Source organism: Eucyclogobius newberryi, unplaced genomic scaffold, assembly GCF_026437365.1.
Source record: "Eucyclogobius newberryi isolate DKJ021-1_F unplaced genomic scaffold, fEucNew1.0.hap1 SCAF_18, whole genome shotgun sequence".
In the NCBI taxonomy this organism is placed as follows: domain Eukaryota; kingdom Metazoa; phylum Chordata; class Actinopteri; order Gobiiformes; family Gobiidae; genus Eucyclogobius; species Eucyclogobius newberryi.
In genome coordinates, this window is record NW_027315812.1 from 21,602,945 (window position 1) to 21,629,471 (window position 26,527).

General features: G+C 41.3%; 1 protein-coding gene across 6 annotated transcripts in view; it reads left to right on the top strand.

Moving 5' to 3' along the window:
* pou6f2 (POU class 6 homeobox 2) overlaps positions 1 to 25,100 on the top strand; it is a 66,928-nt gene extending 41,828 nt beyond the window's left edge. For 2 of the 6 annotated variants that reach the window (XM_072451030.1, XM_072451034.1), the window contains 5 exons: positions 7,862 to 8,005; positions 11,913 to 12,122; positions 13,552 to 13,705; positions 16,984 to 17,152; positions 23,723 to 25,100. In XM_072451030.1, the coding sequence (XP_072307131.1) occupies positions 7,862 to 8,005; positions 11,913 to 12,122; positions 13,552 to 13,705; positions 16,984 to 17,152; positions 23,723 to 24,230 (1,185 nt within the window). In that variant the 3' untranslated portion in view covers positions 24,231 to 25,100. Of the gene's footprint in view, positions 1 to 7,858; positions 8,006 to 11,912; positions 12,123 to 13,551; positions 13,706 to 16,983; positions 17,153 to 23,722 lie in introns of all 6 variants that reach the window. The other 4 variants (XM_072451033.1, XM_072451035.1, XM_072451029.1 and 1 more) reach the window with 3 other exon arrangements.
* Positions 25,101 to 26,527: the final 1,427 nt, after the last annotated feature.

Here is a 26,527-nt window from a genome sequence, read left to right on the forward strand (position 1 = left end):
TTAACAAAATGTCTAAGATTTGAACATTTTCATAATATCTTGAATTGTTTTGCATTGAATAAAGATAAAATCTAAACTGTGTGTACTGTACTTTAGCAACGTTAGAAGAGCTGTATATGTGCAATAGCAGACAGGGGTGTGGAGCTGTGTGGTTTTAGCCTGAACAGACCGTCGGTTCCTGCAGCTCAGCCTCTTATTAATGCACAGGAGATCCGGCTCTTAAGAAGGCAGAAAATTGCCTTACATAACAAGCGCTCCGCAATTTAGAAATACAAATGTGCACTGTTGACTGAAGCAGAAAATAAGACTGTTGCCCATCAACAGCAGCACATTTCATATGAATAATTATAAAGCATGAGGCTAGATGAGGAAAACAACCTGACCATGACAGCTCTACTACTTTTATTTACTTCAAATGAGGGATTAGGGAAGAACCAAATCTACAGACTTAAGCACCAAATATGAGGCATGAATTTATAAATGTGCGCCAGCCTAAATTTCTCATTTTGTGTAAGTGAATCATTTAAAACTCTGCCACCACTTTACTTTTAAACATACACATTCCATCTTGCACTTACTTTTTGGCTCTTTTGGTTTTATTGGGTTTTTCAACCTTACTACGTTTATTTTTCCATAGCTGTTTGCAGTAGGAGAATCTTCTAGAGCACTGTCCTTTTTATATTGGCGATGGGCAAAGGGCTTCCAGCTCAACACCCAGCAGACGCACAGCTCACTGCCCGGCCCACATGCACACTGGGGCCAACACGCATTAGTCGCCCACAGGGAGCCCTGGATGGAGCAGGGCGAGGGCTCGCCTAACAGTGGCTAAGGAATAGGGTTTATTTAATTATGAGACAGGCCAGTGACACTGAGCCCCCTCCTCCGGCTGCAGCCTTCCAGACACTGCCTAAGTGCTCCGCTCCGCTGAGGAGGCCAGTCCCCCCGTGGGGCGCAATTCTGCTGCTGTAATTTCTGATGCCCATTAGTGACCGCAAACAGCGCACCGGGCTCACACGAGGAGTGCAAGCGCACAGCAATGCCATGCTGGAAAAAAGACCCTTTTAATGCAATGTTATTGCATTATGCCCTCCTCATAGACCAAGCCAAAAGTCCCATTTGCTCTCCCTGAAGAATATTATCAGAAATTCTCCTCACAGTGACCAGAGACCAAATCTGGTTTATATTTGTAATGTATATCTATAGCTACGTGAATGCAAATGCCATCAGACTACTCCGGTCGACTCTATAAAGGGCATGTGTAACTCCTCAGAGACGGTGATTTTATGCCCTTTTTCATTTGGCTCCGTAATGTTCAACTGATGGTTTTGCAAATGGACTCAACTAAAAGCCAGAACAGTTCATCTTCTTAAGTCGACTTCTTAAAGAGGAGCAGTATGGAAGTCAAAAGTCTGTAATCTATACAAATGTGGCTGTAAATGTCATCAATTCATCCGGCCACTTATGCTGATTTAACATGTTCTCACAATGTATGTTTGGGAGAAAAAGAGACAGTGAAGCGTAGAGTGAGCGAGGAAGGGGCAGGAGGCGGATTTATCGATCAGGACTGGCCACTGCGTAGCCACACCGCCCCTCTGCCGCGATTAATCTTAGGGCTTGGAGTTGGCCAATGACACATGACAGGCCTCCCCCTCAAACTCCTCCATTTCTCTTCATTACTGGCCGTATTTTTGGACACCGCGCTGGAGAGTAATCATTTACCTTTATTGTGTTTATAAAGCTGCAGCATGGATGACCCTTCCTATATTGAATTGAGGACATCAAAAGATCACTGGACATTGATTAGGAGGATATTAAAGCCATTCAAATGCTATATTTATATGTCAAACAACCGCAGAGTGAAAAGAGATGCTATTTGGCCCCAAACGAAAACAAATGGATTGTCGGTCCAGATAAAGTAAACCTCCAAAAATCGAGAAATTACTTATTGAATATCCGCACTAATTGTCATACAAAAGCTTGGAAGATGAATGCACACAAATAATGTATTTATACAGGAACTTTATGACTTTAATAATTGGATTTTTCATTTTATCACTGCAATATAAAAAGTAGCATGATATCCATGTTAGAAGTAGATTTACTGCAACGTGGGCTTAACGCTGCTGTGAACTCAGTATAGTACTGAAATAACTGCACCGAATATGTCACATCATGGCTGAAATGGTCAGCACTTTTCCCCTGGATACTTAATCATCAAGTAGTTTCAAGTTTAATACATCTGGAAACAGCTAAATATTATAGATCATTTTTGTGGAGGGAAGAGGATTCTGGTCTAACTTATATTTTTACTCTGTGTGTTCTCTAAGCAGAGGAAATTTAGTGCGGCGGTGATTGATGACAAAGAGCCCACTCTGAAGCTCCACAATTATCAACAAATGGGCCGGAGCAGATTTTATGTAATGATTAGGACTGCTGTTAATTTCACATGAAGGGAATGAGTGCGGAGATTGACGGCCACTGTCCGGCACTCCATCATTCCTTTATAGTGAGTTTAAACGTTTTCATGACTCTTTCCCTCCTTCATTTGCATTTCGCCTCATTAGATATGGCCATTTCTCCAAGATCCATTTCCTGGACTTAATGCATTTTATTTGATCAGCCGAACCTCATCTGCTAACTAGCCGCAGTTTCATATGACATCACTCCATTAACGTCCGCAGCACCACCTCAACCTTCCTTATACTGTCTCCGCTCTGTTTTAAGGAGAGACAATGCTGCTAAATGCCTTTTAGCTGGCTCTCTTTGCATATATTTTTGCCTGGAAACAAAGAAAATGAGGTTTTAATATCTAATAGTTTATACATTTTGTTGGCAATGTTGATGGCAAAGTGTTATTAGTTGACTAATTGTTTTATTTAGATTATGAAGATTTATATAGAACAACAAAACAGCCAAGGCATGCATGAATTAGCTGAGTTTAATTAGCCTTTTAGTCAACTAATCAATCGACAGGTCATGTCTTTAATTAACCAAGATTTTTTGTTGTTGACCACAGCCCTTATAAGTAATCTAGTTTTCTCAAATACTAAATAAGATGTCCAAAATCCCCTCTTCCCTTTTAAACTTGACTTTATTCACTACTCAGATGTATGTAGCAGACCTATATGCAACCTGGGGCCTTTTTACACATATTTTACACATACATCATATTATTAAATGAATTATGAATACAATTATTGAAACCTTCAAACATTGATAAATAAATAAAAAAGGTTTCACATAAAAAGTCCTGCAGTGTCCAGTGTCCTTCCCTATTTGAATACCTGAACATCACAGACAACACCCCTGTTGTACTTTGTCAAATGTCTTTCTCTTCCTTGCACTTTCCCTCCTCTGTGACTCTTTATTAGGCTTTATTTTTCACAGTGGCTGCAGCAGAGGCCCAGTGGTGAGCTCGAACCTGCACTTTGAGGTCTCCAAGTGCAAAGGCCCTACCCGACCAAGGGACCCAAGGTGTTTTGGATGGCCTAATGGCATTTTGATGTTCATGAGCGCGAGCGATGTGTGAGGGGACGTTCAGGGAGGCTGTTGTTTGAGGAGTTTGTGATTTTTTTTGTAGGGAAAAGAGATGGAGAGTCAGCAGAGGAGTGTCAGCAGAAGACTCACAGAGTCCTGACAGACACAGAGCGTGTTGTCTCGTGTCACAGCTGATTACGTTCAGGGCGGAGAGGGAGAAGTGCAGGGAGGAGACCGGGAGGTGGGCTCTACATTACATGGTTCAAGTCAACCTCCACTTGTTCAAAATACATCTAATATAAAACAGGTTATGTTGTTGGTCTTTCTTCCTTTATACATAGAATGAGGAATATTCTGTACTTTAAAGTCTTTGCTGAATTAATATCAAGGTCATCACTTATAGATAATAATGCCAACAAGATAAATTTAAACGACACATGTTACAAAAAAAATCTACTTTAATGAGCTTTTAACCTGGTTACAACAGTGTTTACAAAAATCCTGTTCTCACCTACCCCTTATCCTCGCCCAAATCCTGTACTTAGCTTTAAGTGAGTGACACATGTTGGTTCTAAAATGTAACAGCCAACTTTCAAAAATAAAAACATGTAAATGACAATGCTGCTTGCTATGGTGAAACGTCACGATAGGTGTTTTCCAACTGTTGGAACCTTTTTTTAGTACTTTTCTGGTGCCAGTCTCCATTTGTTGGAGCTAGGGACTGGGACCATCTTTTGCGGACTGTTACGTGTGCTTTATGGCTTATCAGTTCTGCAGTATTGAATAGGATGTCAATGGACCTGTTTCTATGAAGCCGTTTTATATTAACTGTGAACAAATAGTAAAATTAGGTACTTATATTATGGTTCAATGCAAGTAGCAGAAAAAATAATATGTATCCTTTAAAACAGACTCTATCCATTCTTCATTATTATATAGAAAGCAGAAATATATCCAATTATTATTATTTTTTAAACCCAATCAAATCTGAATAAACTTTTTCTGCCCAAATATAAATAAAAATAAAAACAGTACAGTGAATAGTCTCTGCTGTTGATGATGGACATAATGTATGTACAAAAACTGACCAAACCTTAAAACTTAACGAGCAAGAACTAATTTCAACTTGTTTTCTTCATCTAAAATCTGTTCTTCATGGTGGTCACATTTTAAAACAACATTATCCACGAGAAGTACGTTTTACGCACAGCTTTGGAAACCCAAACAGAACGGCTTGCTTTGCTGCCTGTTCCACTTTGTATGCTCATCTTTTGTTTCTCTTTTCAAAGATTTTTTGTTCTGCATCGTCCAGAAAAAGCAATTAGGTTCAAAACGAAACTCGGAAAAGGAGCAAGCAGAGAATAAACTGTAGTTGGGTTTGTGTCAGACAGTTCTTTATTTTCCCTGGGTCTGTCTGTGCCTTGTGGAGACACTATTTTCCCCTCTATTTTGGAGATTACACGGGTTGCTGCACCAGGTGACCCTCATGGTCCAGGAGGCCACAGACGGTCTGGAGCAGTTTAAACTCGTTCACCCTCATTCTCATAGGACAAAGTTGCATTTGTAACAATTTGGTGACATTTCGTTTGAATCGGTTTATCCTGGAGTAGTCCTAAATGTTTCACTGTATTAACCTGGGATAGAACAGAGGCCTTGTAGCAGCCAGGTGGATTTTAGTCACGTTTTTTCGCTTATGGATAACATTTTGAGGACCATTCATTTGTGATGCTGTGGATGCTCCCTGAAAGTCGTGCATAAATCTGGTTTTGGGGCTTGTGAAAAAATTTTAAAACATTGAAAATAATTTGAACCATTACTTTTCCGATATGTTATTCTTCATCAAAGACCTTTGACTGACAGTAAAATAAGCACTATCATGAGTATGTACCTTTTCTGGTGAACGGCCTGTCACAATAACACATTTTAAAGTACAATATATTGCTTCATAAAATATAAACTATTTTACAAAAGAACATACAAACATCAAACATGTATGACAATGTGTAATTACAACATGTTAATTATTCAACACTTTACGGCTCAAATTTTAACATAGTACCAAAACAGTTTGAAAAAGGTATGCTACTAGTGCAATAAAAGGACAGTAAAATATTGACTGCTAAGAATGATTTTTCCTTCTGTCACTTATTGAACGATACATCAATATAGCAATTATTGTGACAGGCAGCCACTACACCAATTACAGGTCAGATCCGTGGGTAAGTGACAAATTCATGTTCATGTTTTGTTTTTTTAATTAAACACCTTTAATGAAAATGCTATACATTTGTTTGCCGTGAAAATTCCTGGCCAAACAAAAGCATTCTCCACAAGCAGGCAGCTAACCCTTTACCAGAAATGCTTTGGTTCAATAATGGCTTATTAAAAAGAGAAATAAATATGCTAGCAATATGGACTAGCAAACAATCCAAAAATCAGACCAACACAAACATCTTCATAATGCACGATATATCGAGTAAATGGGCTTGTGTCTAACATCCTGCAGTGAAGAGCAGGTTCAGTCTATGGGGAGTTCTCAGTTGACCCTTTTATGGACAATAAGACAAATCAAATGTGTTGGTTAACATGCAGGCACAGCAAACTGGAAGATCACTGTTTATCTCCACAACACATGCAATCAGGAGAAACGCTAGCCCAGGCCTGTCATTTTGTGCCTCCCGCCGAGGTGTTGAGAGGAGTCACCGTGGCAGAAAATCACCTGTTTAGGCGGTGAACACAGCCTCGTCTCTCCTTATTCCCCGGCTCTGCTCTCTCTCTCCAGCCCATAATACTCAATGCTCCAATAAAGCTGCTTCTCTTTGCACCTAGTTTTAGCACAATAACATGGCATCTGTGAGGGCTAGCATCAAAGAAAACATCATATTTTAAATGAATCACACAATGACATGCTGTGAGTCTGGCTGTGTTAGCCCGAGCAGCACACATTCTGTGGATGTGTAGTCTTTGTTTGGTTAACTTAAGCTGTCTGTGGGGACTTGGGACTTGGAACACTTTATGACAACTGGTAACAGTTGTTCAATTACATTTACAGAGGGACTATATAACAATTATGTGCAAAATATTATAATAACTGATATGATTACACAGAAACCTATGTGCACTAAGGTTTTCACACTCCAAAATTCCTGTATTCCGTGAAACAAGATTTAGCATTCTTTGTTTCATGGTAGCGATGCACAGATTTTTAGAGGACATCCACTGGACACATAAAAGACAACCCTGCGATTATGGAGGAAAAACTGAATGACTTTCAGACGAGGAGAGGCAATATCAATCACGGCCAATTTGAGGCCACCAACATGAAATATGATTTCATAAGACAAATGCAGTGTCATTCTTAATGTGCTTAACCTTTACTGTCAATGAAAAAGTATTGATCGCTCAGTGGCATTTTTTCATCATTTGATTTCAGAAAGTGTAATAATATATGGTGGATGGGAGGGATAAAAGATGTATGGGAACTGAATGATCTCAGATGAACAAAGCTGAGTTCCCTGCAGACCACAGGCTGTGGAAAAGTTAGTTTGAGCAGAACTCTTACAAAGCCTTGTGTTTTACATACAGTGACTATAATATTAGCTGCTGCACAGAGCAGTCTGTTTACAAACCATGTTTCTATGATTTCTCTGTTCTGTTGAGTAATTGGGAGGTCTCCTTCTCTTCTTAGTCTTTGATCTACTTATTCAACCTAATAAGACATTGCTCTGCTGCACTACAACCAAATCAGCAGTGCATTTTCAGTCTTCTAATAAGTGTTATGCTTGATCTATGTAATCGGGAGAGTGCACAGCGCTTCAACCTGCTTTAAGCGGGAGCTCCTTTTCACCGGCACAGACCAGCCCAGATAAGTCCATTACAGCTGGGCTAAGGATGGTCATTTGAACCTCTCCTCTTCAAAAGTACCAGTGCCCATATGTGACACAGGGAAAGTCTTAGTCGAAGCGTATTGAAGCAGTTGACGATACAGTGATGCATGGCCCTCTGCAGGGCTCCATTGTGCACGCAGCACAGAGCCGGGTCATTGCCGCTGGTGGACAGCCTAGGCTCAGCCCGTGGGGAGCCCCAGGGCCAGAGGAAGCACTTAGAGTGGCAAAATGGCCACTTATTCACAAGCGCACTCCCGTTCTCACTGCTCCTCCCAACCCCACAGCCTCCCACTGGGTCCAGAGCACAGACCTGTGGGAACTGTATGATGGACTGTGTGTAGCCCTTACCCCTGGACTACACAGCCCTGGCACTGGTAGCTGCCCCTGGACTTAGCAATAGAGAATAAAGCGGGGAGCCGCACGTGAAGCTGTATTCTTTATATTTGCATTTAGCATGTAAACTCACATGTGTGCTTATTAATTTGTGTGTGCAGCAGCTCAACCCTCTGGCCAGTCAGGCGGCGATGGCAGCGGCCGCAGCCATGGGCTCCATGGGCTCCATGGGCTCCCAGGTGTTTGGGAACACCCTGTCAAGCCTCCAAGGAGCAACTGGACAGCTGGTGACCAATGCACAGGGACAGGTGGGTGTCTCTCTCTGGAACTGGACCTAATTAACTATTATTCTCTCTACCATGGTTTCCACAGTAACCAGCCTCTAACTCACACACTCCATCATAAACAATGACCAATTGAGAGGGGCGTATTTTATTTGTGATAGATTTCCAGTGGTGGGAATTAAAGCTGTTTGTCTACAATGTGGAAACAGCTCTGCCATATATTAAGCTTTTTTGGACTAAACAAAGCCCTTGTTTCTCTTATCCACATGCGCCTGTCGCAGTAAAACGCTGACCTTGTCATATTTACAGGGTGGCTGCAGAATTGTTCCATCAGTAGCCAGAGGCTTGAACGATGATGCTTGTCATTGTGGAGCCCTATCTAATGAATCATCTTATTGTAGGTGCACACAGCACATATTAAAAGAAAATTGTGTGGACAATGTGCCCTTTCATGCCACTCTCTGTTATTTACCTTAACCCCAGTTTCATCTTTAACACATCAGTCCAAGGAACACAAATACTACAGAATACTCATATATACCATTAGATCACGTTTGGACTAGACAAGTGTATGACTGGTGGTCACTTCCAATAACAGCAGTGAGGCTCATAGGTAAATGTAATAGAGCCTTGATGTTAAATGTTCCTAATGACACAGTATGGCCTGCTCCGGCCCGTGTGCAGCCTGCAGCGCTGGGGACACATCACTGTGAGGATGGACTTGATGGGTTGCTCTGTGCTTTTGTAGTGTCTTGGCGGCTGACACTCCCTGACATAATCAGGTCACAGAGACGGTCAAAGCCCTGGGCTACAGCCTTTGCTCCCCATCTCATTATTCCTCAGCATTATTCAGGGGAAACATGCCCTCCCCTATCAGAGGGTTCCACCCGCCCCCTTCCCTTCACAGAGGACATTATACAGGCTATTACTAGGGCTCAATGAAGGCCGGAGGTCCAGCACAGGCCTCCACTGTAAATCAGTGTCAAAACTCAGCTAAATTTACTTTTATGATTATCATTCTATCTTTAATTACAATGCAGCATCAGTGCCAAGCAGGATTAAAAGTCACCTTTCCTTAAAGTTAAAATGTGATACACTGTCTTTCACCTCCTAATTTCCACAACAATGCTCTTCAGACTGTCTCATAACTGAGAGCTCTGGGACCTTGAAAAGTGCCAGCTTTGATGGACGTCAGGAGCTCAATATGTTTTTAAGCCTTAATTTTATTGGCCCCAGCCTTTTTTTTCTCCAAAGAGAATCAATGAGGCTCTTTTATCTACAAGACTGATACAACAGTTGTGGACGGGGGCAGAGAATTGTTCAATCAATGCCCTGCGTCTTTTCCACTGTTTTGTTAAGGCCTCTGTGCATAACTTGCATAACTCTTACAAAATTTCTATTCAGTTTGAAAGAAAACTGGGCTTGAAAGGGGGTCATTACCGGCTATTCCCTGAAAGGTTCTGGATTTCCTGAAAGATGTAGATACGCCTAAGATGATTTGTACCTGCGCAGATCCCAATTGTGTCGTCTCTGGGGCATCAGGCCGTGTCTGCTAACCCCCTGGGCTCTATGTTTGTGGCGGCAGGCCATCTATCCACTTTGCACAGCAACTTCTCATAAGGACAAGTCTCCAGGGGGCAGCTTAATGCCGACAACTGTAAGCAAAGTAAGGCAATGTAATATACGAGACTGTGTGGATACAAATGATACTCAAACAAATAGAACCACAGTCCAAGCTATTGCTGTTGCTGTCGTAATATGTCAAATTAAATGTGTCATTCGCAAACCTAAATACCATTTCTGGACAGACCCTGGATTATTGTAAAACCTCTAAACTATGTCTATGACTATATATATAATTTATAAAATAAAACAAGCCTATACATTACTTAAAACACTGCCATAAACAACATATTACTATGGTATTTTAGCAGGTGCCACACTTGTGTTTGATATGTGGCTTTGGGACTGTGCTGATACTCCTTCCGGACAGGATCCCTCCAGGGTCCAGACATACTTCCACAGTGATGGAGAGAAAAAAGCCACAGATATGGTCCGGTGACCATGGCTAAAGACACAGATTGGCACTGGCTGAAGGAATGAGATGACATTTCTGGAAAAACAAGTGCGGCATAATCGTAATGAGTTCTGCTGCGTGAAGGAGGGACCTCATGCTACAGACTCAGGGAGGCAAACTTAGTAGCAAGAAGGTGTAGGCTCTGGATAAAAACGATTTACCTTTTATACATCAAAGTTGCTTTGTAAATTGCCTAAAACCTCACTTTTGGTAGTAATTCCTTTGTCTGTACCAGATTTGCACCAGAATGTAACCATGAAACACAGAGACTTTCATCTGAAGAGCCCATTGCATCATGGGACAGAGATGAGAGTGAAGCTGTCAGTTGCCTGCTCCTTTATTATGCTTATAGAACAACCACTTAGTCCAATGATGATGAATAATTGAGCGAAACAAGTTCTCTGCCACTGTGGCATGCAAAGCTCGATCTGTGAGGCTCTGGAGACATAGGCGTCAGACAGGGCAATAAAATATGCTAAGTGGCAGGAGAGCATTACAGGGAATTTGTAAAGCCTTGCCGAGAGAGAGATAAATTATCTCATCCCTAATGTGAAGCAACGTAGGCAAATGAGCCGTGGCACGGATGAATTACAGAGTGGCATCCCACCTTTCCCTCACTGATCTCTCCCTATTATGTCAAGAGGAGCAGAGGGGAGGGGGAGCCCACAGCACACAGCTAGGAGAGGAGAGACTTGTTTGTAAGTCATTTGATTTCATAATTGGGTCCAAGTATAGAGATTCTGACTGCGGCATAAAGACAGATATTCAAAGGCAGTCAAAGAGCAATTTTCTCAGAGTAGCCTTTGGCTTGCTGCTAAACAAGAGAATTTGGAAGAATGAGCGTGCGATGCGTGCAGCGCTCTCTGGTGTAATGAGGCCTGGTGGAGGCGCGCTGTCAGCAGGGGGTAGGAGAGGACCAGTCCCCAGATGACATTAACCTTCATCATGGTGAAGAGGCGCTAAGTCCCCCTAAAGCGCCACTCTTGGCCACACTCTGGCAGCTCTGAGAGCTAAAACGCTGCAGTGACACTCTGCCGCCCCCTTTGATCTGCCCTTCCTGATTACAGCCACAGAGGAGAGGGAGCCGAGCGTAGGGGCAGGAGGCCTCAAGTACCCCTGGGACCCTCACACTTGTTAGAGACTGGGCCTGTCTCACTCTCTGATGCTCCCTTTTCTCCACTTATTGTTTCTTTTTGCGCTCCTTCTTTCCACTTGGTCTTTTTTGCCTGTATGAGGGTGAAATGGGGGTCTCACTCGCCCGCCCAGAGACAGACAAAGACACTTAGGCACATTCTCACACACACTCAGTGGTGTGCACCATCACACACACAGCTATTCAGCACTGACCTTTGCGCTGCGCTCCCAGCAGTCTCCACTGGCTGCAGCGTCAGACCACCACAGAGTCAGATCATCAGCGGACACGTATGCATGTTTGTGCCTCTAAATCACACACAAACTACCGTACCTAACAGGAATTAATCTGCCTAAATGTTTTTATAGATCAATGATTGTCATACCATGTGCATATTATTTTGTACCTGCACATCCTTTGCATTAACATTTATAAGTTAGTACTAGTTTACTTTGCTTTGGTGTCTATGCAGGCCTTTGGCTGTAGTTCCGTCTAGGGCCACTAGCAGACTTGGCAGCACAGCGACCAGCAGCACCACATCCGGTTCTTATAATAGGTTCAGGTTCGTAGCTTGCTTCTGATCACTCCAAGTAACCTCCGAAAAAGGCTCACAGCAGCGGGGATCATTAAGACTGATACCGCCAGTAGCTCTCACCTCCTCTGTTCTCTTCGCCTTTTAAAACCGCCCAGTTGATTTTGTCTATTTTCTACCCCCTTTGTAGATAATTGGAACAATCCCACTGATTCCCAACTCTGCAGGGCCTTCCAGCCAATCAGGGGGTGGCAACCCAGCACTGCAGGTTCAGCCAATTACACCTCAGCTTCTGACCAACGCTCAAGGCCAGATCATCGCCACGGTGATCGGCAATCAGATCCTGCCTGTCATCAACACCCAGGGAATCACGCTGTCGCCAATCAAGCCCGGACAGCAGGTACTGTACACTGATGTCCACACCAGCACACACAAACACATGACCTAATGAACTCTGCTCAAACTGTTGAATGAGCAGCACCTAGTGGACTGTTTATTCATAAGAGGTACATCACAGTCTGTAGATTCCCCCATTTGACATTTATAACACTAATTTGCATCATTCCTTTCACAAAATGGTTGCTTTTAGCTCAATTGTTCCCCTGGTGAGTGTCTGGGAGGCACTTGTCAGCCAACATTTCAGGCACAGACTCAGAAGAGGCTGCCGCTGCGCCCCTGTAGAGCCCAAAACAACACTTTTCATCACTTCTTAAAGTCAGACACCCTTCCCCTTCCCCGCAAGCCCCTGCCCCTCTGCCTCCTCAATCACTCCTTAGGTGCGTACGTCCTTCCTGACCTCCACCACAAGTATTTTGTTTTCTTATAAAGGATACAGCGGAGTAGGTCATTTTCAACAAACAATTTAGGCTCCTCTACATTTGTGTTTACGAGGTTCGGCACTAGATGCATGCGAGATGAAAACATTATTGACTAGATAATGGCGATGTCAGGGAGAATTGTAGGGTAAAGGTTCACAATGAAGGCCCATACAGTGCGGCATGGATGAACTCGCCCAAGATGGACACCTAATTGTGGCCCTGCGAAACACCAGATCATCCTCTTGAATGAATTAATGCATTTGTAATAATGTTTATGCTTTTGTCTCCACTTCAAAGCCCCCGTGTACGCCGCGGTTCCACAGGCATAATTTACGGTTGTCAGAGTGTGCAGTGTAGAATATTTCCAGTGAAGCTAAATAATTCTTGGAGCCTGTCAACAGTGCTGACAGTGTGCGCATCGCGGTTGACACCCCCCCACCATCCAAACAAACACATGCCACCCAGAAAATAATTAATAGCAAAAGGAGGGGAAAAGGGAGAAGAAGCAGCCCAGCTTTGCAGACAGCTTTAAAAGTGTAGACGCACCATCTTGATCTTGTAAAAGCATTTCAAATGTGCATAAAACATGAAAATACATTGTCGTTCTGCCGCCCTCAGTTTGCGGCTCATGACTGAGGTGTGATACATTTACTGCTATGTCCACATGTTTTTATTTCTGTTGTGCTGGCTGTCGTTATTAGGAGTGACGAGTCTTAATTGTCATTCGAGTTAACATTTCATGACTGTTAGACAGCGAGCCCATCTAAACTCACTTCTGTCTCCTGTTCACTGTTAGTCTATAGTCTGACACTATATATCCTCATACTGCAGGCGCTAATGAACATGTATTATCTGTGCAATCTCATTACAGCTCCTGGTTAAGCGTCTAATTTAATAGCTCTTGATTGCGGATTAGATTTAACGACCGCAGCGACACAATTATATTAAATGGAGGAGGGAACGAAACATTACTGCGGCTCTAACGTCCGGCTTCTGTGTCTTTGTGCCCAGTTGCCCCAGGCTCCGCAGGGTCAGCCGGGACCCGTGACGTCGCAGCCCAGCCTGATGCACATGCACAGACAGAGCCCGCTCCACCAGGCCTCGTCGTCCTCCTCCACCACCTCCTCCGCCTCCTCGGCTCTCAGCGTGGGACAGCTGGTCAGCAGTAAGTGTCGGCAGCGCGGCCACAGACACACACAACAGAGATGATCGTTCCCTCGCGCCGCTGGGGTTTACTCTGAAAATAGTTTGGGGTTTTCAAAAGCCACGAGTTGTGTTTTGATCTTTCTGACACGTTTTAGACAGTAAGAAAAAAGGAAAAGAAATTGCTATTAGTTTTTATCACTCACTGTCTTTAATATGTTTTCTTATTGTGGTAGTAAGCAGTCGATTGTAGACAACAGGATTCTGAAAGACCAAAGAATGTATTATTCTGAGGGAGTGCTCTGACCCGAAATGTCACTAGATAATACAAATTGGGAGCTCCAAAGAACTGCTGTGTGGATCTACTTTCTCTCTCCAGTGTTGACTTTCTGGACCCAATCTTGGATGTGCATGTCTTTATTTACATAGAGAGCTGCATTTATACACATGTATATTTTAGATGATAACAGCGAATTGGAATATATTTGAATCCTAAAACAACAACATACATTTATCATTTGGAATATCAGGTTGTGCAAATATAGACTGAGGTTACAATATTTTAACTACACATAATGAATCTACAAAACATAATGTGGCTATTGCATTAGTTTTAATGTAGGGCTGGGCAATTTCCTCATGTTGATCAAACAAATCGCTTTTACTTTTCTGAACATGTACTTTTAATAATTGCCATTTAACACAAAAACAGTCAAAATTCTTCCTGCAAAGTCTGAATTCTTCTCCAAAGCATGTGCGTTTGACACAAATTCATTTAAAAGATCCAAGCATGAATTATATATCTAGATCTCACAGCCCTAATTAAAAATATACACAAAAATAAAACTGAAAAGAAACTGAAATTGTTTTTCAGTTTTGTTCCTTCAACGTGACAACACAACGTATAGTTTACGTTATGTTGTCACGTTGAAGGCTGAAGATTTGCCATGAACAGTCGAGATTAGATTTGGTGTGGTCAATCCTAGCTTCCTGATCTCTTCCACATTCTGTCGTTTTCTTGACGGTGCATTCTTCTCTTTATTAGCTGATGCGATGTGGCATGTGCTCTATATAATGAACATAAGCTTCATTCATTGGACAATCTGGCCACTGGCAGCCCCATATAAATCACTGGGCTACCGCCTGTCAGCATACAGCCTCAGTCTTTTAAAAAAATGTTTTATTCTGATAAATTTCATTTGTCACAGTCGATTCCCCTAAACTCCACATAAACTCATTTTAAAGGCAGCTCCGAAGCCACCGAATTTAATCAAAAACACAAGTCGCAATTGATCAACTTGTTGTAGACGTTGTGTTTAGTCCATGTTTACTTGTAGCTCCGAAAAATCTCTCATAAACTGTTTTTGTCCTGCACAGAATCATTGACGTAAATAGAATTAGCGCTATATGCTGAGTATAGGGCCATATCGCTTCCTCTCAGTTTCACTTACTGCATACATACGCCAAGCCCAATCCCCTGACAGAGAGACAAGATGAAATGTCGCTGTCAGCCGCAGACAAACAGCACAAACCTATTAAAACGCACAATGTCCCTTACTGGTATTTACAATAATCAGATGGAAAATGTCAATCCGAGGGGAGCGTGGCAGTTTACACTTATTCTATCGTATTGGATTTATATCTGGAGAAAGTTTGGCCAAGCGTAAATCCTGTTTTAAAGTGACACTGTCCTTCACTTAAATTACAACACAGAGCGAGGCCAGCTATAGAAGTGTTTCAGAAGAGTTTGGGTTGTCATAGGTGGGGTGTCGCCCTGTGTATCTCCAGATGTGGTATATACTCATTTTGCATATGATTTAATTATAAAAGCGCCCTTTAAAATCAGTAACATACAGCTGATCATATTTTATTTGTATATGCCTCGTTTAATATATAATGCAAGATACTGTATGTATGTCTTGGCTGATATGTTGTCTGAACTCTGCTCTAAACCACATGTTTTTATTGACATTGGCTGAGGACTTGTGCATTCAAAAGTTTGAAAAGACCTGTGCAGTGCTGTCCGGGGGTCGAGTGGTTAAGGCCCTCTGTCCTGTCTAATAAACCCTAGGGGCAAGGAAAAGACTCAAGCTGATCACTATTATAAATGACTGAATTTCAATCTCGATTAGAATGTGATTAATTGCACAGCCCTAACTAAAGGAAAGCTGGTTATAGACAAGTCCGTCACAGATGCATTGTGGGCAATTAAACATTGGCTGTTTAATTTACTGTGCTCACAGGCTGATTACATGAATGATTAGCATGTTAAGGCTATGATAGCGTTGTACATTTTTAATTGTAGCTTATATTCACTCTGTTAGTTAGTTGTAAACATGTTGTTATTCATTATTGAAACGTACATTAAATGGGATGCAGAGATGGCCCCTGATGGACCAGAGGCGTCGTGCTCCTGCAGAGCTGCTTTAGCACAGGGACCCTCTAAGTAAACACAGTCCTCTGGGAGTGATGAAGTGATGCTCATCAGTGTGGAGCTGATGTGCTCGTCCCTCCCATTTAGTGTGTCCCGGTCAGAGCATCCACACGTCCAGCCCGCTGCATACGCTACACATCACTTATGAGCTGCAAGGAGATGGCAGCCCATAGATTTCTGCTTAAATACGCTTGGAGGATTCCTTTAATAATTCATTGATAATGACCAAGATGAATAATTCAGAGGCACAAACTTTGCTTTAGTAAGCAGGATGCTGGGGCACCTGACATTGATGTACAATGTGAAATCACTTTTTATTAGATGAGAATTTTTTCAAAATGCTGCCATTTGTCAGATGTGTGGGTTCACAAACAGCTGCTTCTGTGGGCTTGAGCTGCTGCACATTCAGAGTGAGATGGAAGTGTTGGCTTTGGGTCACAGATAGCAAATAATGTATTTTAAGGTTTACATGCTTTATATATGTGTTCATGCAGAGAAGGTCAGAAGTGAGAATACAAGAAGACTCGCAGGCTTCTTTTTACCAGTGACATGAACAAGTCCTGTGTGTGTGCTTTTGTATCAGAGATTAAAGATCTACACAGCTCCTCAGAAACATGCCTTCCCTCTATTCACTCCTCGGCTCAATTTATTCTTCAAGGCGGCGCTCAAATATATGGAGTTGACCGCGGGAGGGCAGCTTGGGATAATAAGTTGTGACCGCGGCTGGGCCTGTTTGCTGAGAGCAGTTTAAAGACGATCATGATCGCATGGAGCCGTGCGTCGCGGTGCTTTTCTCTGTGCTAAATGCAGCCGGTGCCCCTGGACCACGGGGCTAATGAAGTAAGACGTGTGTGCTGGTGTTACAGACCCGCAGACCGCCCCCAGCGAGGTGGACGGGGTCAACCTGGAGGAGATCCGAGAGTTCGCCAAAGCATTCAAGATCCGCCGCCTGTCGCTGGGGCTGACGCAGACACAGGTGGGCCAGGCTCTGAGCGCCGCAGAGGGGCCCGCGTACAGCCAGTCCGCCATATGCAGGTAAGCACCAACGACTGGAACCAATTTTACCACTTCTTAAAGTGCATATGACAGTTTTTCAGCTTTTATTATTATTATTATTGGTAACTCTCTATCTATGTCTTCAATACACAGAATAAGGCCTGTCACAATAACACATTTCAAAGTGTGATATATTCCTACAGAAAGAATTTGCAATAGACAATAATATATTCATCTATAACTACTGACGCAAAAGTCTAAAGCAAGAAAATCCAAGTAAACCCTTTTTTAAATTTACAATATAGTTAAAAAAAAACATGAACTGCAATCATAAAAAACAGAATGAAAGCTATTATTTACTGAATTGTCATTTGATACAGTTATTATTGTGACAGGCCTGCACAAAATTCAAAATGCAGGGACAATTTGCACAAGAAACATGATTATTTTCTTTTTATTTTATTTTCTATTTGAACATTCATTTTTGTAAGTAGTTAGTAGTAGTGAGTAGTTTAAGAAACCTGTCATATGCACTTTAGGTTCATTACCTTAATCTTTAGGAGGATTTGTCCCGTTTCTGTCAAAGAGAAGGAGAACCACACTCAGTGAAAAGTCTGCTGTTCAGTACGAATGTTTTTGTATTATGAGCTGAGCACTAATAATCCATGTAATAAATGTGCACAAGCTGAAATCTCCAAATCCACATTACCACTACTTTTATACATTTTATTTAGCAATTCAAATCAAATGTAGTATGTTTTATTTAATTGTAATTTATCCTCTTCTTTTAAATAACGTTAAACAATGTATGTACCCAAAAAAGTGTAAAATTACAGTAAAAAGACCAATGTGCCGTGAAGTAGCATCAACAATACAGTTCATTTACAGTGAAAATTTGCATCAGGTCTTGGAAATATTATATTATATTATGTATATATTAAGTTTTATTTGCTTTCTCCATATTTCCAGCCTGTTTGGAGCATGTCAAAGGTGCACACTTGCGCCCCCTGGATCACTAGATGGTTTCATACATATTTAATTTGTGTTTTGGGACATTTCCTAAAACACAACTGTTCCTGTTTCTCAGGAAATGTTTGTGGAACCCAATTAATTTTCATTTATTGTAAAACTATTAAATGATAGTGGCAAGTTTCATTTATTGTAGCCATGCTTAAAATAAATGATATGTTATTATGATTTTGAGAAATATATTGTGCGTTGTGGCGATATTAGACTCCCCTTAAAGCTAAATAAAAGCAGATATAAACTTCAAAACATGTTAATTCCATCTACATTATGTTATTACGCAATAAAAACGTTTTGTCTGAGCCATTAAACTGTTTAAAATAAGTGCAGTCCTCCGTGTCTGCCTGTGCTCATTGCCTCTTCCCTCTCTCATTTGACATGACAGTTACTGTTACTTATGCAAAATACATACACCAGTATTACACGAAGCACTTAAAGCATTTAATAATTACTAAGGCTGGCTGCGTCTGAGCCTGGGAACGCTCGGTGGAGATGATCTGCTAATAAGATTCACATGTTTTATGGCAGCCGCGAGGACAGTTAAGCCCTAAATGGAGCATTATATATTCATGAGATAATCAGACAATCAGCGTTTTATCCCTTCTGTTTTTCCACTTGAATAACACTTCACTTAAATACGCCAAATAAGACAAATACACCCTCAGGATCAGAACAAGTGACCCATATCCTGATGTTTTCTGCTAAAACTGTACAGCGTGGATATTATAACACGAAATGTACTGACTTAAAGAACACGGTTGGGTCTTGTTACATTCATTGTCTCTTAACATGAATTCTGTTGGTTTTAAATGAGTTTGCATTGAATTAATAGACACATAGGGCATTTACAAGGCCAAAACTGGACTAATCAGATATACCAATAATTAGATTAGATTGTTTGGTGTGTTTGGAGCTCAAGAGAAATCTGTATTATCCAAAATATCTGGTGAAAACAACAATTTGACTTGCATTTTTTGTCATTGCCACATGAGTTTGGACTTTATTTTTATTACTTTCCTTATCAAAACGTGTACAAGTGTAAACAATCATGAAGAAATAATGTAACTCACATCACACATTCAACAGTTTCATTTCAATAACCTCCAGAAGATTTTGTGCATGTTAAAAGAATATAACTACTTATGAAGAAAGTACAAAAAGGAGCTTCACGGGAAATTAAATTCACGTGTAAAGCAATACATTTCAAGGTTTTTGCATATTTACGGTACTTTAAACTGAAGCCAAAGTGTTCAGACGACATTAAAACACACAATTGACTTGTAATAGTCTTGTAAGGCCGGCGCTATTACTATATAATCATTTTCATCACTTATTCTTCATTACTCGTCAAATTCACAGCACTTTTTTTGTATTATTCCATTCCTGAATTCAAACCCACATAAAATATAAGCTATTACCTTTAATGACAGTTTAGGTCTGGTTGATTTAATTCACCTTTTCAGTCAAATTCCAGCTTTTCATATCAATTTGAATGTGCCTCTGAAACGCTCGCTCTGCTCATGTGACAGTGCCGCCAGTCTCCTTTTAAAATTTCATCACATCAACATCAAGCGGTCGATAAAACGCCCGAACTGCCTCCTACTACTCACTGCTAATGCTTCAAATCTCCAAATCACACATGCAATATTTACCAGCAAGCATAATTCAAATATTTATAACCAACATTAAAAGCCATTAGCTTCCAAAATAAACACCGGGCTGCTTGTTGTTGGAGACATTTTCTTCTTGTATGGCACAGGACATGACACGGTGATGGCTTAAGTAGGAGAAGTTCACGTGCTTGAGTTTAGTTAACATCATCATGGACGTGGAGTTTGGGGCCGGTGGCTCCAGGGGCCGGTTCAAGCCCAGACGGGGAACAGGCTCTGACAGACGCCTCCATCACGTCTCCTCTCATTGCTCACTACGAGGTCACTTCAGTCACTTTATCAGATTATCAAACAGGCAGGGGCCATATTAGGCGGAGGTGGGGCCACTGCCTTTGTGTTTGTATTTTTGGAGTATTTTAGATACAAATGAAGGGTCAGTAATGCACTAAAGTAATGAAAATGTAAGTCTTGACGAGTGCGGATCGAACTGTAAACATAGGCCGCTAAAAAGGCCAGCGTCCGTGGTACTATTTTGTGTTTAACTTTGCTTCATGTACTTAGATTTAAAACAATTACGGTAGGTTTTAGGTTTAACAAAGGAGGCCGATATTAGCGCTTTGTAGCATATCAGCTTTTCGCCTTAAAGTTCCAGGATGAGCTGATATTTTGTCTGTCTAAAAACATACATGAGGCTTTATTGATGTAAGAATACACATTTTTATTTGATGATTGCAATAACTAATGGACTAATTATATATGAAGACTCCAAAACATGCCATGTGCTGAGAAAAGAGGTTTTATGACTTAGACTGGGCGGGAATTTCTTTCTAAAAAAGACACAGGAAACATGAAGATTTTGTGTTTTGATCAAAAAGCTAATTTGTCTTTAAATATACTCAATCAGAACGTCGTAAAATTGAGTCCAAGGCTGATATTTACAGGCATTTTGTGTTCTAAACAACCTATTGATTAATCAAGAGAAAATTCGCTAGACTAATCAGTTAGCTAAACAATCTTTAGTTGCAGCTATAATTAATATAAAACCAATCAAGATATCAGCAGCTTATGGGTCAGGGATTGCTCTGAATGAATCGGCATCGGACATGAAACTACCCATAATGATCGATTTGTAGTTTTAACATTGCTTCAGTCAAGAAAAAGAATTGTCAGAAGTCGTGAGTTCGAATCCCGACTCTGACGATTTACTGCGTGTCTTTCCCTCGCTCTCATTCCCATTCCACCCTGTCCTCTCCTGTCTAATAAAGCCAACGGGCCACAAAATCTTTTTTAAAATATGAGAAAAGAAAAAAAGAAATGAGACCTTGTTTTAATTGATCATTCACCTCAGAAGTGATGGTGAGGATCAAATCTTTAATACTTTCTGAGTTGTCAAACCCGAACCCATTACTGCGGCGCACCTCACATCCTTGACATTCGTGTGTGGCATTGACCACTGACACTGTCTAAAAACGATTAAAAACACACTTTTGACCGCTGAACCACCAGTGATCCAGCGTCCCTATCTACACAAGTACAACAAAGTGCTTTTAAAAATGTTTTCACTACGCCAGATGTCATGAAGAAATAGCTCCAAAATGGTAAAGTGCAGAGGTTTACCACGGCTGCTTTCATACTTTGATATGATCCAGAATTAGCCACCTCAAGGTCCACAAAAGTGTCACGCTCTGTCTTTGAGAGTTTGCTAAACCTTTTTCGAACGTCATTTAGAGCAGAGGCCGACCTTCTGTATATGAGTGTCTTCATTCATGACAGTTTTAGCAATTTGTACAAGTTATAGACTGATATTTCTCCAATTGATCAATGATTAATCAAATTATATTATGAAATGACTAGGGTTTTCAGAAGATCATTTACAAATCGATATCAAAACTAGTATCGAAACTAGATACTCATTTGATCAAGTATCAATACTGAAAAATCACATAAATAGGACAGAGTTTGTGTATGATCTTATGTATGATCAGAACTGGTATAAAACCACATAGTGACATAAAGAAAATACTATTATAATTCATTTAGTGTTGAAAATTACAGATTATTGTCGAATGTTTTTTTATTTCTTATAAACACTGTGGTATCGAAATTGGTACCGAGCCGATTGGTATCAAAATTGAGTTTGAAATGTTAGTATAGAGATTATTTTAAGGATTCAGACGTAAAGTTCCATTAAACACATTTTGAGATAAAGACTGAAATAGACAAATGAACTGACAAAGTACAAAAAAGAAAAGGCTGACATGTGGATTTGTGGTGATGCTGCGGCCCGAGCATGCGCTCACGACCTAGAGCGTCCTAGGACGCACGTCCTAGAGCGTGTGTCCTAGGACGCGCATCCTAGAGTGCGCATCCTAGAGCACGCTTCCTGCTCTGTGGGTTGGGGCCTGGAGGAGGGTGCGTCATAGAGCGTGCGTCCTAGAGCGCGCGTCCAAGAACGCGCGTCCTGCTCTGTGGGTTGGGGCCTGGAGGAGGGTGCGTCATAGAGCGTGCGTCCTAGAGCGCGCGTCCAAGAACGCGCGTCCTGCTCTGTGGGTTGGGGCCTGGAGGAGGGTGCGTTCTAGAGCGTGTGTCCTAGAGCGTGTGTCCTAGAGCGTGCGTCCTAGAGCGTGCGTCCTGCTCTCTGGGTCGGGGCCTGGAGGAGCGTGTGTCCTAGGGCGTGCGTCCTAGAGCGTGCGTTCTAGAGCGTGTGTCCTAGAGCGTGCGTCCTAGAGCGTGCGTCCTGCTCTCTGGGTCGGGGCCTGGAGGAGCGTGTGTCCTAGGGCGTGCGTCCTAGAGCGTGCGTCCTAGAGCGTGCGTCCTGCTCTTTAGGTCGGGGCCTGGTGGAGCGTGCCGTCCTAAAATGGAGCAGATGTAAAGAGGCTCCTAAGGTAGTGCTCAGCCTCTTCTCATTTTAGCATCCGCGCTCCTGTTGATCCATGAAATGTCCCGTCTCTGGTGACTCTTCATATTTACTAATGTATTCCCCGCAGTACTCCCCGCTGTTTAGATGCGGGACGGGGTTATAAATAATGGCGCCTGTCGACAAGGTAGAATGCACAGGCGAGGTGTAGGACGGGCATCTCACGCCATTAAAAATGTCTTGTGCGCGCCGTTGTTTGCTCCGCTGAGACTCAAGACTCCTCCGAGCTCTTTCTGTCCCTCCATCAGCGCTGTCGGGCCACTAAAAGCATCTTTGCACGTCACACTTGGACCGGAAAATGATTTATTTTTGTTTTGCGTTTCTCCTTTAACATTAAGATAATACTGAAGTTGCAGAAAGCAGACTTCACTGAGCTGTGGGTCCGTTCTTTTGACAGAGTGAGCTGCTAAAATGTCAGAATTATAAGTGTGCAAATGTATTCTACTTATTAATTATAAAATGAGTGGTTGTCAGAAGGGGAAAGAAATTTTGAAAAATGTATTAAATGTACATTTCGATGAATAATACAAGTGCTTTTGGTAAATAAATGATGGTGCCATATTTAACTGCTTGCATTAGATATTTTGTTCTTTTTTCACCTGAAAGAATGAATTAGAACTATTTACTTTGATTTTGTTTGTAATAATTTGAATATAGTTAGTGTTTTCTCCTCCATTATTGCCAGTTTGGGACCGAGACACAAACACAGATCTAAAACAAAGAGTACAGTCTAGCTTTGAGAATTACTTATTAAGTTATTTTAGTCAAGTTTAAAAGATGCAATGGCCACTTTTGGTATTTCAGAAGGCAAATCAAATACTGTACAATTGTCTAAAAGTTGTCAGTTTTCAATCGCTTCATAGTGCGGAGGTCAGATCGTTATTTTTGTAGAGAAAGCACATTTTAAACGCTGACTAAACAGAGCTTGTGTTTGGCTCAGGTCTCGGTCCCAGCTGCATTCTGGTGGAGGAGACTCTAAACTCCACAGAGCTTATCCCATGTTGGGTTTTGTCAGGGCTCCTAAGTAAGATTCTTTTTTTTCTTAACTCTCCCCAGACACACCATCCTGAGAAGCCACTTTTTCCTACCACAGGAAGCCCAAGAGAACACTATAGGTAACAGTCTGACTGGCAAACTGAACCCTGGCCTTTTATATCCTGCCAGGTTTGAGAAGTTGGACATCACCCCTAAAAGCGCCCAGAAGATTAAGCCCGTTCTGGAGCGCTGGATGGCCGAGGCCGAAGCGCGCCACCGCTCCGGGATGCAGAACCTGACAGAGTTTATCGGCAGCGAGCCCTCCAAAAAACGCAAGCGGAGGACCTCGTTCACCCCGCAGGCGCTGGAGATCCTCAACAGCCACTTTGAGAAGAACACGCACCCGTCGGGACAGGAAATGACCGAGATAGCCGAGAAACTGAACTATGACCGCGAGGTGGTCCGAGTGTGGTTTTGCAACAAGAGGCAAGCTTTGAAAAACACGATAAAGCGCTTGAAACAGCCCGAGCTCGGTCCGGCCGCGCCCATGGACACGCTCACCGACTCGCTGGAGGAGCTCCCGAAGTGAACGGCGTCGCTTAAAACAAGCCGCGGGATGGACTCTTTCTCAAGGACAGTCAAAACGCAAACTTAATGTTGTCAGTGTGATTACCACCGTTATGTAAATGAGCTTGGCGAAACCAAAAAAGAGATTACTATGTGAGAATATGTAAAAAAAATCCACCTGTGCTGTCGTCGACTCTGGCCGCTCAGACCAGACTATTGCCCAAATTTTGGTTCCCACCAGAAGGGATTTAGTAAAGAGATCATACCAAATCAAAACACTATTTACCAAAGTCTGTTGCATCTAAGAATAATTTTGTAATGTAAATGTGCTCTAAATTTTTACATTTGTACTGGCAAACTTTAAACTATATGTGTGAGGTTGAATCGACATTTTATCTCTGTCTTGCTTACTTTTTTCTTCATTGTTTGTATGTAAATATTGAGAAAAAAAAGGAAAAATCTGTCACACCAATGAATTACTTTTGGACAAGAAAACCTTTGCTGTTGAACAATTGCATAATATTGTTGTTTGTGACTTTTTTTTTTGGTTGGTTTGTTTCATCCGCGGGCACTTTTGAGTTACATTTCTACAGGTATTTGTGGATAATGGGATGAGATTGTTGGAAGATAAAGAACAAGAAGAAGAAGTAGAAGAAGAAGAAGAAGAAGAAGAAGAAGAGGAGGAGGAGGAGGAGGAAGAATGTCTGTCTGTCCTCGAGCTTGGATCTGAGCTACTGTGTCATTCTGTTGCCAAAGCTTTATAGCCAAAGAACACATTCACTTCAGCTCGAAGACTGGCCAATATTTTACCCTTTTGTCTTTTTGTACACATGGATTTTTTTCCCCGTTTTGAGACTTCTTCAAGTTCACTCTGTGGGTCAACTAAAATACAGCCAAAAACTGTAATAACTGCCTCAGAAAATGAGTATTTATTTTGAATTAAAGCCTGCTTGTTGGCACTTTCTTTTAAAGCTTTTAAATTGTCTAAAGTTTACATCTTTTTAAAGCTGTACACACTTATTTAATGTGTTTTTTGGTTGTTGTTTTTTTTTTTTACGTCTGTTATATTATATTTGATTTACAAAATAAACTACCCATCTCTTTACAGAAATGACACAGGAATCGTTGAGAATAAGTGTCACGTGTCAGAATAAGTGAACTTGAATTTGAAGTGAGGTGAAATTCGACGCAATTTATTCAAACTCGTGTCGGTTCGATATCTGTCTTTTCCCTGTCGCTTTGGTTATCTCCATTCTGATGTGGACACGCATTCAGTTCGATGTAAAAAAAAGAAATAGAAAAGCTTTAACGTTTACAATGTGTTCATGGATCAATTATATTGTTTTCACATTAAATTCATGTGTTTTTTTTCTCCACAGTTTGAACAAGAGTCAGTTCTGAGGCTTCACATAAAAGCTGCAAAACCAAAAACTCAAAGTGCATATGACAGTCTTAAGTGGGTTTTTTATTATCTTTTTACTATGTTTTTTACATCAGCAAAAAAGTAGAAATGACCAGAAACAGACATCTACACACACAATTCCATCCAAAACGCAGAGATTATTTTCAAGAAACACAATTTTACAGTTTAAACATGAATTTAACAAATTAAAGGTGTTGCTTCACATTTCTACTTAACTATTTTGTAATTTAGACACATTTTGGTTATAAACATCACCAAATTTGTCAAACTAGGCAACATTTTTCCAAAGCAAAATCTTAAATGTCCTTGCGTTTGAGTGAAATGTGTAGTTCTAAGCTGTCATGTGCACTTTAAATCCAAAACGTCACACAAAATGAGTTATTGCCTTCGCTCCACTTGTCAATGCTGGACCAAAGCTCTATAGTTATGCACATTGTACAGAGAAATAGATTCACGACGTTGACAATCTTTCAAATCGGAGAAAGGACGAAAAAAGAAAAAAAAAGAATGAGAAGAAGGGTAGTGTTATGTACAGTTTGTTGATCCAAGGCTTTACCTCAGTAACTGTTCTTGAGTTCTTAGTCGTAGTAACAGCAGGTCAGTAGTTGCACTCACCGTCAGTGTTCACCATCTAGTTTATTTATTTATTTATTGTGATCTATTTTGTTTTGTGGTTATTTCTCTTATTTATTCATCTATTGCGTGTCGTTAGCCTCTGCTGCGATCTTCACTCCGAGTTTACAATTTCAGTGATGTGAAAATATTAGGACCGTTTGTTGTTTTGTAATAAAATAATATAAAAATATGTTTCCAATAAATTCCAACTACTCGAAACCAAAGCTGAAGAAAGCCCGCAGAGGTTTGTTTTCTTTATTTGTTACGGACTGAAACTGTAA